This window comes from Armigeres subalbatus, chromosome 3 (genome assembly GCF_024139115.2).
Source record: "Armigeres subalbatus isolate Guangzhou_Male chromosome 3, GZ_Asu_2, whole genome shotgun sequence".
NCBI classification, from domain to species: Eukaryota; Metazoa; Arthropoda; class Insecta; order Diptera; family Culicidae; genus Armigeres; species Armigeres subalbatus.
In genome coordinates this window covers 132450770-132465564 of record NC_085141.1, presented here as the reverse complement: position 1 = coordinate 132465564, position 14795 = coordinate 132450770, and the positions used below count along the sequence as shown (strand labels likewise).

At 44.9% G+C, this 14795-nt stretch overlaps 1 protein-coding gene across 1 annotated transcript in view; it reads right to left on the bottom strand.

Annotated features, from left to right (window-relative positions):
- LOC134219544 (integral membrane protein DGCR2/IDD-like) overlaps window positions 1–14795 on the bottom strand; it is a 214993-nt gene that overhangs the window by 48573 nt on the left and 151625 nt on the right. Inside the window, exon 4 of the mRNA XM_062698290.1 lies at window positions 13059–13139. Within this exon, the coding sequence (XP_062554274.1) occupies window positions 13059–13139 (81 nt within the window). The remainder of the gene's footprint in view (window positions 1–13058; window positions 13140–14795) is intronic.

Here is a 14795-nt window from a genome sequence, read left to right as displayed (position 1 = left end):
CACCGGCTACACCACAATATGTCCTAGACCAAGAGATCGTATTGTTTGGTCATTTCCTGCTCAACGAGACACAAGGCACCACGAGGGTCTTTGCCCCCATGGGGCTAATCTACATGATTCTATTCGTACCGACTTCTGCATCGGGCGAGAAGACTAGTGAAATCCACGCCAGTTTACAGCCTAAATGGTCCTCAATGTTTTGTCAATTATCAAAACTCCGGAACAACCGTACGTAAAAAGGTATCGTGGGAATCTTGGGCCCTCTGGCCTAAGCTGTATAATTCTACTCATATCATCTCCTGCGACGCGACGGTAGTTACCAGTAAGAGGGGAACTGCTCCTTGAATTCATACCATGTACCTAAATCAATACCATTCGAAAACAAAGAATTGGTGCGTGAATTGTTTTATTTCTCATTTTTGTGATTTTTTTCAGCAGTGAGCACGCCGGATAACAACAAAAAACGACACAAATTGAGCCTAAATTGCCTGTTTTGCGAATGTTATTGATATAGGAGCATTAGGGTGGCTCAAATTAGTATGGGAAAAACTTTTGTCAATTTTTTTGATGGGCCGCCCTCTTATTTGGTTCTATTTGATGCCCTGATGCTCTGGACAAAATTTCAGCCAAATCGGTCAACGTTTGGGCGGTGCTAAAGTCGTTGGAAGTTTATATGCAAAAATGTATGCAGAAACATCCAAAAACAGTGAATTGCAGTTGGACGGCATAACTTACGATGAAGAACTATGATACTCTTTCAGATCTTGAAGAATTTAATACAGAAAAACGCGAGAAGATTTGAGTTTGCCCGGCTAAGTTATAAGCATTTCTCTTTAGTACGGTTTGAGCAAATTTCGTTTTTCACCTTTGAAAAATAAATAAATTCACCCTTACAACACTCCAATAAAATGCCAATATCTTTGCCTAATAAACTCTAATCTTCTCGCGGTTTTCAGCATAACTGTATTAAATTCTTCAAGATCTGAAAGAGTATCATAGTTCTTTATCGTAAGTTGTGCCGTCGAACTGCAATTCACTGGTTTAGGATGTTGCTGCATACATTTCTGCATATAAATTTCCAACGACTTTAGCACCGCCCAAACGTTGACCGATTTGGCTGAAATTTTGTCCAGAGCATCAGGGCATCAAATAGAACCGAATAAGAGGGCGGCCCATCAAAAAATTTGAAAAAGTGTTTTTGAGCCACCCTAAGGAGCATGTTATTAATAATGAAACAGATACCCTACTTCAATCAGCACTCAACTTATCATTATTTTAACCACGTTAATTTTTTGCGGGAAATAGTTTTGATGGTTTACATTAGGCCTGCCCAACCTTTTCAAACAACGGGCCAATTTTCAAAATTAACACCTGCTGGCGGGCGGTCCAGAAAATATTCGGTACATATATTTTTTTTTTCATTTTGGCCAAAACATTTTGAGAGAAAAACTAAACACAATTTGATTGTGTTCAAAAATTTCTTATGTAGGGTGGTCGATCCTAGACCATTGCAGGAACTGGCGGATCCTTCGGATGAAGGTAGCCTCGATGAAGTGATAGCTCAACCTTGAAAGAAAATTATTTCTTTAACTCTGGTCTTGAAAAAGACCTTTGGATTTCGGCTCGCTTGAAGAAGGGAAAAAACACGATTTTAAATCCGCGATGTTTATTGCACAAAAGTGTGGACTGTAATGACAATTTCTGCTTAGGGCATCTATATTTATAGCTGAATTCCTTCTCTTCCGCTTCTCATCTGGACGGTGATTGGTTGCCGATCTGGGATTGGCGCGAACCAATCAGCGCACTGCTGTCAGCGACGCCGTCACGATGCTGTGTTGCCGTTGTTGTGGAGGAAAACTTCGCCTAGACCATCGCCGGCCGGCGAACGCAGCTGCCATGCACCACACACATTTGCACTTTGGATTTGATGTTCGCAAAGAGGTTTGGGAATATGGGCTTTGATGGATGATAAAAAAAAAATATTTTCGCAATGTTGGTTGCGAACATTCACCCCCCGGGTAAAGCTCAGAAACGTTGTTGGATTGTGGGTTTTTGACTCGAATGGAAATGGGGCCATTAAGATACTGGATGACGATATAGACCGGTGGAGTTTTATCTCGCAGTTGCTGTAGATGTTTCCGACGAGACAAACGGTAACCCGGGATATCTTCCAAGGTAGGCCCGGGGATGATAGCCATTAGACGGATAACTCCAATGAAACAATACTCGTTGTAAGTCAATGCAGCATTGCATATAATCTTCTTCAGGTGCGTCTTGGTGCCCTTTCCCACGGTTTCCCAGAGCCTTGCCTTCGTACTCTTAGCGATAAACAGTGACGAGCTCCCGATCCTCAATGTTTGTCCTTGTAGTCGAATGAAGATTGCTGCAGTGAAATTAACTCTTGATTTGCCAGCAAGAATTTCAGGGTTAACACTTCCTTCTTGTAAATGGCCTATTGGTAGGTGAAGCGATCGTTGGTTAATGCGGAAGGAAACGAGAGACTTTGTAATGTGATTCTCATCGAGTTGCACCACCCTGTATTTGACATCATAGAGAAATTGGGAATTATGAATGAAATCACCAACATGTAGAAGGTCGTCGGAGCTGATGGAAACAAGCCAATGGAAAATTTGTCCAGATTTCAAGGCTTGTTTGTCGTTTGGTTCAAGTTTTTGAACGTAACCGACAATTTGCTGAGGTTGTTGGAAGCATATTACATTGGTCATGAAAGGAGACGTATCTGAATAAGCAACTGGTGTTGCGATCCGAGCTGGTTTACATTCTGACAATTCCTCGTCTGTAACGGCATCGGGTTTATTCATCTGGTTCTTATCATTGCATAGGAAAGTGGGTTTAACCTGCTGCATTGCATCGGTAGTTAGTACTGGAGAGGGTTCAACAATGTCTAGGGACCTGATCTTTCCCATAGATACAGCTAATGGCTCTAGGACAACAGCATGGCATAGCTGCTGATCAGGTGGGGTTTCGTCATCAACAGCACCAGCGATAACCCATCCTAGGCGAGTTTCCTGGAGAACAGTTAGTTCTTCTGAGATTTTCAGCTGACTAGGCAGAAGGAGCTTAAAAAATAGCTTAATTCCAATCAACAGGTCTATTTCCCCGGGAGTGTGGAAGGCTGGGTCGGCGAGTGGTAGTCCAGATGGAAGAAGCCATGATTGAGTATCAAACTTACGGGATGGCATCATACCTGTGATTTGATCGGTTACGAGACAATTCAACTGTGCTTGGAAATCAGAATGTTTCGAACTAATCTGTACCTTGACCATTTCTGAAAGAGTGTTTTTCCTTGAATTGGCTCCAATAATTTCGACCTTGGCAGGAACGCGTGGGAGATTCAACACATTGATCAACCTTTTCGTCACCAAGTGCGGCTGGGACCCACAATCCAAAAAAGCACGGCATGCGTGAAATTTGCCGTTGCTATCCAAAATATTTACAACAGCGGTCATCAAAAGACATCAATGGGGAGCTTCGCTTACTGAGCAAGTAGTAGTTACAGGGAAATTCTGGTTCACATCAAGAGTTTGGGCGGTTGCCGGAGGAATATTAAGGGGTTGTGCATTTACATGTGGTGGGTTTTCAAAGTGCAATAGTGTGTGGTGCTTACCTTGACACTTCTGGTAGGTGCGCGGGGAACTACAGGAACTACACGGATGACCTTTTCGCAAACAGTTGTAGCACAGCCTCAACTCTCGAACCTTTGCATGACGTTCAGGAATGGACATTGCACGGAAGAACTCGCACTTGAAGTTGGGATGTTCACCTTGACACAGTTCGCAGGTTGCCTCGGAACTTCCAATGATAGTATACATTTTAGCTTGGAAATTTCTCACCGGGTTGGCAGGATTCTTTATTGGAACGGTTGGTCGCAAGTTGATCGGACATTTCGATGATTCTTCGCAGCGTTCGAGGATGGCACACCGCTTCTTGAGAAAGGTTATGGTGTCATCGTAGGTTGGTATCGCCTTGTGTGGGATGGTTGCTTCCCACTCTTTTCGAGTATCCTTGTCCAGGGCTCCGGACACAAGGTTGACAACAAATCTTTCGGAGATTCCATCCAGCTCATCTTCGATCAGAACCAACCCATCGATGTGTCTTGTCACTTCATCGATAAGCTCTCGTAGCTCCTTCGGGTTTTCTCGGCTCATCCGCCGGAGGTTCAGCAGCCCTTGGATGTGGGTATCCACGATTACCCGTTTATTCTCGAATCGATCCTCGAGAATTTCCCATGCGTGTGTGTAGTTGTTGTCGTTTAGGGTGCGAGCGTCGATTATACCCGAAGCCGCTCCAACTAATGATCGTTCCAGATGGTACAATTTGATGCAATCCGAGTCGGTGGAACATCGCATCACTTCAGAAAACATAGCCTTGAAGAGAGGCCAGTTCTCTGGTTTCCCATCGAAGGTCGGAATCGGTGCCCTCAATGGCTGCTGTTGAACGATGATTCGTGGATTTTCAGTAGTTGGCTGGTGTTGGGCAACGGGAACAAAACGAGATGCTTGGGCTGCTCGTTCGACAAGAACACACGTCTCGTTGTAGTGGGTTTCAAAAACAAGGTATCCCTGGTCCTGCTCTTCGACTCTCTCGGGAGGGCAAGCTGCCATGACCTGGTGATGGAGTGCCAAATACTTTTGGAAATGTTTTTCCAGGTTTCGAGAAAGCACTTTCAGCTGAGCGGCATCATACTGTGCACCAGCCGCATCAGCCTCTTCGATTGCCTTCCGAATGTGAATAACCTTTACCTTTGCTTGGCCACACAAGTGAATTATTGATCTCAGGTCTGACATCTTCGCTTTTTCACTCACTTTCACCGGCGTGTGCTCCATAGGCATCGAAAAGTAGTTCACAATACGCCTTTACTTTCGTCAATCAAACACAACCACGACCGGACAAGTTCACTCAAATGTTCTAGAACTTTCCAGTATCAATCGCCTTCAGTTTAAGAAAGTTCACTTCACTGCTGTTTTCTTCGGACACGTCTGTGTCGCTATTAGCACTCGCGACGGTGACCACGGTTACGCGAACTATTAACGGATTCACTTCGTAGAACACCGGAACTGGAAACAAACTTTTCGCGACGCCTTCTCGTATATGCCGAAGAAAATTATTTCAATTAACTCAGTTTCGAAGTTGAGCTAATCACGGCTGGAATCCTCTAGTGGCTCGGATGAGCGGAACTGGACCAATCGGCTGATTGTCCACCACTGTCGCCGGGAGCGACGGAAAATGCAAGCTCGGATGAGCGGAACTGGACCAATCGGCTGATTGTCCACCACTGTCGCCGGGAGCGACGGAAAAGCAAGCTCGGATGAGCGGAATTGGACCAATCGGCTGATAGTCCACCACTGTCGCCGGGAGCGAAGGGAAAGCACCACGGTTGTGGTCTCCTATCCGGTTCGTTTGGACCAAAAAATGGTCGATCCTAGACCATTGCAGGAACTGGCGGATCCTTCGGATGAAGGTAGCCTCGATGAAGTGATAGCTCAACCTCGGAAGAAAATTATTTCTTTAACTCTGGTCTTGAAAAAGACCTTTGGATTTCGGCTCGCTTGGAGAAGGAAAAAACACGATTTTAAATCCGCGATGTTTATTGCACAAAAGTGTGGACTGTAATGACAATTTCTGCTTAGGGCATCTATATTTATAGCTGAATTCCTTCTCTTCCGCTTCTCATCTGGACGGTGATTGGTTGCCGATCTGGGATTGGCGCGAACCAATCAGCGCACTGCTGTCAGCGACGCCGTCACGATGCTGTGTTGCCGTTGTTGTGGAGGAAAACTTCGCCTAGACCATCGCCGGCCGGCGAACGCAGCTGCCATGCACCACACACACACATTTGCACTTTGGATTTGATGTTCGCAAAGAGGTTTGGGAATATGGGCTTTGATGGATGATAAAAAAAAATATTTTCGCAATGTTGGTTGCGAACATAGGGTAAGACGGGGCAAGATGAGCACACTAAGAATGATACCGAATACCTTCTCAGCAAGCATGCTTTTCTATTTTACAATACAGCAGCTCTTTTCTGTAGCATCTTATCTAACATCTAGACTAGAACGCGGATTTCAAAAAGAACGGTAATCCCGATAAATGTTACTTAACAAAAATTCTGTTTTTGACTGGTTCAAATATACTACGGGGCAAGATGAACATCCCTACGAGGGTCGTAAAGGGTATCCTTCTTAAAATCATTTTTTTAAAATAAAATGTATTAGAGCATCAATATTAACAAAAAATAATAGCTTTTAATGCGCATTGGCCATATTAAAACAATGAAACTGTTTTTGGGATCAATAAGTTATTATTTTTCATTGATAACATCAAAATCACATTGAACGACAAAAATCAGTTTAAATTTTCAGAAAATTTGATAATTTACGTAGCTCAACAGATTCAGCGCATAATAAATCATAATGGTAGGTTGTCCAAAAGAGTTTTAGTATCTTGTGTGTTATTTGATTGTTTCAAAATGGGGTGCTCATTTGAGATAAATTATTCAAATCTTATTAAACATTTCTCTATGAATATTTTAAATGGCCCTAAAGTATTCTTTGAAGACATATGAAGTATGTAGTTGGTCAAGATTTTCATTAAAAATTGTTTATGTTTTAAAAATCTTTATTTTCTACTACTGATTTCTTATAAGAAAACCCATGTTTTCGCCAACTTTTGCTGATTCATCCGTATTTCAGATTCATTTTATTTTTATTATATTTTTTCACCGTCAAATATTTTGTTGAACTATAGTTTAACAGTGTGCGGGGTTATTTAGAGAGAAAAAAAAGGTTGAATGCCAAAAGGTCGAAAGGACAAAAGGTCGAAGGGACAAAAGGTCGAAAAGACAAAAGGACAAAAGGTCGGAGGACAAAAGGTTGAAAGAAAAAGAAGGTCAAAAAAATGACAGAAGGTTTAGGGAAAAGAAGATTGAAAAAAAAAGCAGGTAAAAAGCTCAAACGGATGAAAGATCGAAGAGATAAAAGGTCGACAGAAAAAAATCAAGTTTGGAGGTTTCATTCTATTAATCATAGGCTGTTCTTACAAGTTATGCCTTATATTTTAAACAGACGCTATTCTTTAGAGTTTGCTTAACCCTAGAGCATCTAAATTACTTTCGAATTTCCTCGAGAAGTTCTTTAACCCTTTCGGAACGGTTGGGTCATATATGCCCAACGTTTTGAAATGGCTGTGTAAAATAATCGAAGAGAGATAGGTCCTTGCTTTCTTCAACAATCATCAGGATGTTGGCTTTACAGGAAAAATATCGGAGGTCATGTGTGACTATACCATGAAGACTCAGATATCCAAAACCTTGGGAAGATTTCGATTTCGTGAGCATGCAAATGAATTTGAGATATTTGAGTCCTATACCGCATTGTATGATAATTTTGAACACTGTAAGGATTAGCCACGGCAAATGCTGGGTAAAGCGTACCATTGGTACTTCGCGTACCTGAAGGAATAAAATAGATCCCATCTCGCGGTCCTTAGCCTCTTACCCAGCAACTCCTATCCCTACCTCCCCGTGGTGCTGGCTGGGATACGAGCAACCTTAGGGAAGATCGGGTAACCAACCCCGGTGGGAACTATGGTCGTATGCTGACAGGGAAGGGGGGATTTTCTCCTCTCCGGAGGTGCAAATCTTACTGAGCGTCTGTTCTCCATGTCAGGATCGGCTCACAACAGCGTCTGTTCTCCATGTTAGGGGCGGCTGATTATCGTCCGAGTGCCTGCGAGGGGCTCTAAGTGAAACTGTGCACCATGGAATAAGGAAATAAGGAGGAATGGTCCTCCGGAAATTTAGGGGGTTTGGCGTCAGGCCCTGCAAGCCAGCCTTTAAACAACATACGCAACGCACAACCGACAAGAGAGTACGGACCGGAACCATCGGCGAAGACCACTGCGACGAAAAGGGACTAGCGATTGGAAACTCGGTTCGTGGAACTGCAAATCTCTCAACTTCATCGGGAGCACACGCATACTCGCCGATGTGCTCAAGGACCGTGGATTCGGCATCGTAGCGCTTAGAGGTAATCATACCATCTACCAGAGCTGCGGAAACACACACGAGCTGGGAACAGCTTTCATAGTGATGGGCGATATGCAAAGGCGCGTGATTGGATGGTGGCCGATCAATGAAAGAATGTGCAGGTTGAGGATCAAAGGCCGGTTCTTCAACTTCAGCATAATCAACGTCCGTAGCCCACACTCCGGAAGCACTGATGATGATAACGACGCATTTTACGCGCAGCTGGAACGGGAGTACGACAGCTGCCCAAGCCACGACGTCAAAATCATCATAGGAGATCTCGCAGAGGTGAGCCAGCCTAGGGCTGCAAGCCTCTTTAATAAAGAAATAAAAAAAAAAAATCATAGGAGATTTGAACGCTCAGGTTGGCCAAGAGGAGGAGTTTAGACCGACTATTGGAAAGTTCGGGGCTCACCGGCTGACGAACGAAAACGGCCTACGATTAATTGATTTCGCCGCCTCCAAGAATATGGCCATTTGCAGCACCTACTTCCAACACAGCCTCCCGTATCGGTACACCTGGAGTTCACCACTGCATACAGAATCACAAATCGACCACGTTCTGATTGATGGACGGCACTTCTCCGACATTATCGACGTCAGAATATATCGTGGCGCTAACATCGACTCTGACCACTATCTGGTTGTGGTTAAACTGAGCCCAAAACTATTCGTCATCAACAATGTTCGGTACCGACGACCGCCGCGGTGCGACTGCTGGAATACAGTCAAAGCAGCCATTAACGACACAGCGGAGAACAACGTCGGGTATATGGGACGAAGTCGACGGAACGATTGGTTCGACGAAGAGTGCAGACAGATTCTGGAGGAGAAGGACGCAGCGCGGGCGGTCGCGCTGCAGCAAGGTACCCGGCAGAACGTGGAACGTTATAGACGGAAGTGGAGACAGCAGACCCGCCTTTTTCAGGAGAAGAAACGCCGCCTGGAAGAAGCGGAGTGCGAGGAGATGGAACAGCTGTGCCGTTCTCAAGAAACACGCAAGTTCTATCAGAAGCTCAACGCATCCCGCAAAGGCTTCGTGCCGCGAGCCGAATGTGCCGGGACAAGGATGGGAGCATCTTGACGGACGAACGTGTGGTGATCGAAAGGTGGAAGCAGCACTAGGAGAAACATTTGAATCAAGGCAGCGGAGGAGATGTCTACGTCAGTTCAGCGAACGATGGAAGCCAACCAGCCCCCATCTTGAGGGATGTTAAGGATGAAATCCAACAGCTAAAGACCAATAAAGCAGCTGGTAAGGGTGGTATAGGACCTGAGCTCATCAAGATGGGCCCGGAAAAGCTAGCCACTTCCCTGCACAAATTGATAGTCAGAATCTGGGAAACTGAACAGCTACCGGAGGAGTGGAAGGAAGGGGTTATATGCCCCATCTACAAGAAAGGCGACAAGCTGGAGTGTGAGAACTTTCGAGCGATCACCATCCTTAATGCCGCCTACAAAGTGATATCCCAGATCATCTTCCGTCGTCTGTCACCATTAGTGAACGAGTTCGTGGGAAGTTATCAAGCCGGCTTCGTTGACGGCCGCTCGACAACGGACCAGATCTTTACTGTACGGCAAACCCTTCAAAAATGCCGTGAATACCAGGTCCCAACGCTCCATCTGTTCGTTGATTTCAAGGCGGCAAACGACAATATAGACCGCGTAGAGCTATGAAAAACTATGGACGAGAACAGCTTCCCTGGGAAGCTTACCAGACTGATCAAAGCAACGGTGGATGGTGTGCAAAACTGTGTGAAGATTTCGGGCGAACACTCCAGTCCGTTCGAATCGCGCCGGGGACTAAGACAAGGTTATAGACTTTCGTGCCTGTTGTACAACATTGCGCTAGAAGGTGTCATGCGGAGAGCCGGGTGTAACAGTGGGGGTACGATTTTCAACAGATCCAGTCAATTTATTTGTTTCGCGGATGACATGGACATTGTCGGCCGAACACTTGCAACGGTGGCAGAGCTGTACACCCGCCTAAAACGTGAAGCAACAAAAGTTGGCCTGGTGGTGAATGCGTCAAAGACAAAGTACATGCTTGTGGGCGGAAACGAGCGCGACAGGGCCCGCCAGGGAAGAAGTGTTACGATAGACGGGGATACCTTCGAGGTTGTTGTCTATCTCGGATCCTCGCTAACGGCTGATAACAATGTTTGTCGTGAAATACGAAGGCACATCATCTGTGAAAGTCGGGCCTACTACGGGCTCCAGAAGAAACTGCGGTCAAAAAAGATTCACCACTGCACCAAATGTGTCATGTACAAGACGCTAACAAGACCGATAGTCCTCTACGGAAATGAAACATGGACAATGCTCGATGAGGACTTGCAAGCACTCGGAGTATTCGAGAGACGGGTGCTCAGGACCATCTTTGGTGGTGTGCAAGAAGACGGTGTGTGGCGACGAAGGTCCTTGAACCACGAGCTTGCCCAGCTCTACGGCGAAACCAGTATCCAGAAGGTAGCTAAAGCCGGAAGGGTACGATGGGCAGGGCATGTTGCAAGAATGCCGTAGAGCAACCTTGAAAAGATGGTGTTCGCTTTCGATCCGGAAGGTACAAGACGGCGTGGAGCGCAGCGAGCGAGATGGGCAGATCAGGTACAAAACGACTTGGCGAGGATGGAGAGATTTGGGGCAGCAGGGACAGCAGGGACAGCATGATGTCCAAGGGCTTGACGACCCCTCCCCAGCTGTCTGCGAGTCAGGGAGAACTGCCTAGGGCGTGGTGGGATTTAGCAGTGGGCTCTGCTAAAATCCCTCCCAAAAAACCACAAGTGCCCGTAAGCGGACTCTATCAAAGCGACTGTGTGCCGCTTCAAAAGCACAAGCCCAGGGAGGGAGTGCCATCTGGCATGTGGAGTGTCCCTACTTCGGTAGGGTAGTGCGTGAGCTGCTTCGGCAGGGAGTGAGTGATCTGTTTGTGCTGAGGCAGGAGTGTCATAGCGAGTCGCCGCCGCTATGGCAGCCTCGAAGCGCAGCAGAAGTCTGAGTATGGACTGCACATGCTAAGGTAAGAGTGTCGTAGCGTTGCTACCGCTATCGACACCTCGAGGCATGGCAGTGGAGTGTTAGAATAAGTTGTGGAGTGTACCTACTTCGGTAGGGTGGCGCGTGAGCTGCTTCGGCAGGGAGTGAGTGATCTGGTTGTGCTGAGGCAGGAGTGTCATAGCGCGTCACCGCTATTGTCACCTCGAAGCGCAGCAGAAGTCTGAGTATGGACTGCACATGCTGAGGTAGGAGTCGAGGGACCTATCGACACCTCGAGGCATGGCAGTGGAGTGTTAGAGTGAGCACCCGAAAAAGGGTCACATGGAGCGAATGGTCTTTGGAGAAGCTGCTTCGGCGGCAGGGTAGCAGTGGGTTGTACCCACACACCTACAGTTGTGCACATGTGGTGCATGGGGAGTGTCCCTGCTTCGGCAGGGTAGCGTGTGGTCTGCTTCGGCAGTGGTGTGATTGATCTGCTCGTGCTGAGGCAGGAGTGTCGTAGCGCAATATCTGTAGGCCCAGGCAGTTACCGCTATTGACACCTCGAGGCATGGCAGCGGAGCGTCCGGGAGAGCATCCAAGTAAGACTCAAATGGAGTGAATGGTGTGCGAGCACCCAAGTCAGTCTCGCGTGGGACGAGTGCCTGTGTGAGCGATAATGAGCGAGTACGCTTAGTACTGCCGTCCCCCCAGAAGTAGTACTGCGAGGTAGTTCCTGGGGGAAACGATGGTGGAGCCCAAGGGAGTTTAGTCGGTATTACCGGTATGGTCGAGTCCGACACTCCAGTACACTTCCGTGTGGTAGTTTGGCAACTACAATGCACGTGTACTGGGTTAGTGTGTAAATGCATTCTCCCTTGTAAAAAAAAAAAAAAAAAAAAAAAAAAAAAGGATGGAGAGATGCGGCCTCGAACCGTGTATTGTGGCCTCAAATTGTTGATTCAGTGTTATCTGTTTAGATGTAGACTAAATAAATGAATGAATGAAGTGGCCACTTCCCCGAGGGCACCTGGTCAGGGGCATGGCCAGATGGACAGAGACAGAAAAACAATGCCTGAAATGACTAGAAATGCACTGGCATTGCAAAATCGTGAAGTTAGGCACGTCACAAGGCTTTGTTTCAAATGGGTTGGTAAGTGGCCTCTTCCTCCAGGGCACCAGACACCAGGTACTTCCAAAGTGACCTAACAATCGCAGGGAATCTATAAGGTCATTCTGCATTACGTATTATAGCATCTGTCGATGAATTTATATTTTACAATCATTAAATTGCTGAGAAAAGGATTATTTTCCATGAAAAAAAAATCTATTACCCTATTACCTCGGAACCATGTTGCGCACCATCTCCAGATTTCGGGAACTAGGGGGAATGACGGCTTTGGCAGGTTTTGTTCTATTATTGGCAGGGGGGTTTTTTATGACTGAATAGGCTCAAATTTGGCCCGAACATTTTTTGCATATCAAAGAATATTGTGGTCAAATTTCATAAAATTTGGTCGACAAAACCCCCCCTGCCAATAATAGAACAAAACCTGCCAAAGCCGTCATTCCCCCTATATAAATTTCCCGGATTAAAATTGGTGGGTATTTGACCAAGTTAGAGTAGATTGAAGGAAAATAAAAAAGATACTGAAAAAATAGGTCGGTGCAGTAAAGGTTAAATTTGCACGGTAAATTCCTTACAATTTCCATTAAAAGTTTCTTTGAATTTTCCACGGAAAATGTCATCAAATTTACTCGGATTTTTTTTAATGTACATCAATTTTTTTTCTCGAATTTCCACCGGAAGTTCCTTCGATTTTTTTTGAGAACTCCTTCTAATTCCCCTGATTTTTCTAGGAATTCTTCCACTAGTTCCGTTGTTAATGCGCTAGTTGTTGAAGCTTATACTTAATGACCTTACGTTAGACTTAAGAAAAAGTGATAAAACTTAGATCCTAACGAAATAAATTTGAATGTTGTTGCAACTTTATCGTGGACTTCTTTTATTCCATCACTTTCTATCGGTCCTTACCTGGTACATTTCGTCCTCGCCGGGCGGATCCAGACACTCGAATTCACAGCAACGTTCTCCTACGCGGAATTTTTTACAAAACTGAAACGAGAATGCAGAAAAGCGAGAGGTTGAGAAGTGCTATGAGTAAATATCATCGGGTTGGCGTGGTGGAGTGGGCCGCGGTAAAGCATTCTCAAGAGCTATCGATTATTATTCGATTCTTATCTGATTCAGAAACTATAACACTGTCAGTTTATCTGTCTGTTTTTGTCAGAGGAAGTGGCAGCTTTGTTGGGAAAGGAAATAAAACTTTTCAATTTGAAGAATATATATTTGCTTGCAACAGACCGAGATCGTTGATAAGTTTCGACTTTTCGCAGCTATGTTGTATTAGCTTGATTAAAAGATTATTTAAGTTGGAAAGCGCTTGGTTTCAGAAGAACTTGGGATGACTGCGACGATCCGTTATCATTGTGAAAAAAAGAACACATTTATTAAATGCTAACTCCATGAACTATGGGGAAATGTTACACTTAGAGTACTGACTCTTCTGGATACTACACCAATATTCCCAACTCTCATTAACTTTTATTTGAAGACAATTTGGGGTGTCTTTGGACATGGCCAGCACACATTTACAAGGTTGATAACATTGCGACAAATTAAAGAGAAAATGGATAAACACGGAAAAGGCGTGTTCTAATTTCCACTCATGCAACTTTCGTTTGAAATTTGTTCTCATGTTCCACGTTCGCTTAGAATGCAGCATGGGACATGACGCAATGAGAAGCATAACAAGCTCGTAGCAGTTTTACACAATTGGAATCCTTCTTTTCGTTATGACGCTTCTCGCAACTGCAAATTATACACTCTTATTTTCCCAAGTAGTAGAGACGTCAATCAACAACGAACAACTTTCTGCAAAACACTGTCGGTTGCCGGAAATGTGTTTCATTTCTATCATTTTTCCAATGAATGCAATCATTTCAATTGGATTGGAAAACTAGGAAAGGAGAAAAAAAGAAATATCTTTCAGCCTGCTATATGCTTTTTTATGCTTGGGAAGTGCTAATTTAATCTATCTTCTTTTTAGTATTATTGTAAGCATAAATCCCCCACTGGGGCATTGTCGCCTCACAGCTTAAAGTTCACTCACCATTTCCACAATTATTACCTGCGAGGATTCTAAGTCAGGTTACCATTTTGGACTCGTATATCTTGAGGCTAACACGATGATTTTTTATGCCCAGGGAAGTCGAGAAAATTTCCGGTAATCGAATCCAGCCACTTTCAGCATGGTCTTGTTATGTAGCCGCGCATCTTACCGCACGGTTAAGGAAGGCCCCAACTATGCATTCGAATATCTGTCCATAGCTGGCACGAGAGAAGTTGTGTTTCCTCTTCGCTACGTCACCCAGTAGGGACGATAACAAGAGGAAATAACTGCCATTCTCTACGGACGAGGATTGCCATGAAGCACGAACCGCTTGTGCAAAGTTTTTCATTGCCGACGCAAATCTTATTTGCAAATCAATGAAAAACTATCCTCCTTCTTATGCTTTCAGTTCATTTTGAAAGGTTGAGGTAAGTATTGGACAAATGGGAAATGAGTGCAAAAGCAACCAATACCCTAATTTAGTGACATAATTGGTCAGTTTATTAGCAGATTCTCCTCCGATCTGATACAAAAGGATAAAGAAGACACAACTTCACTTTCATACTCCTGAAAAAGATTTAAAACCACGGCGCTCGAGG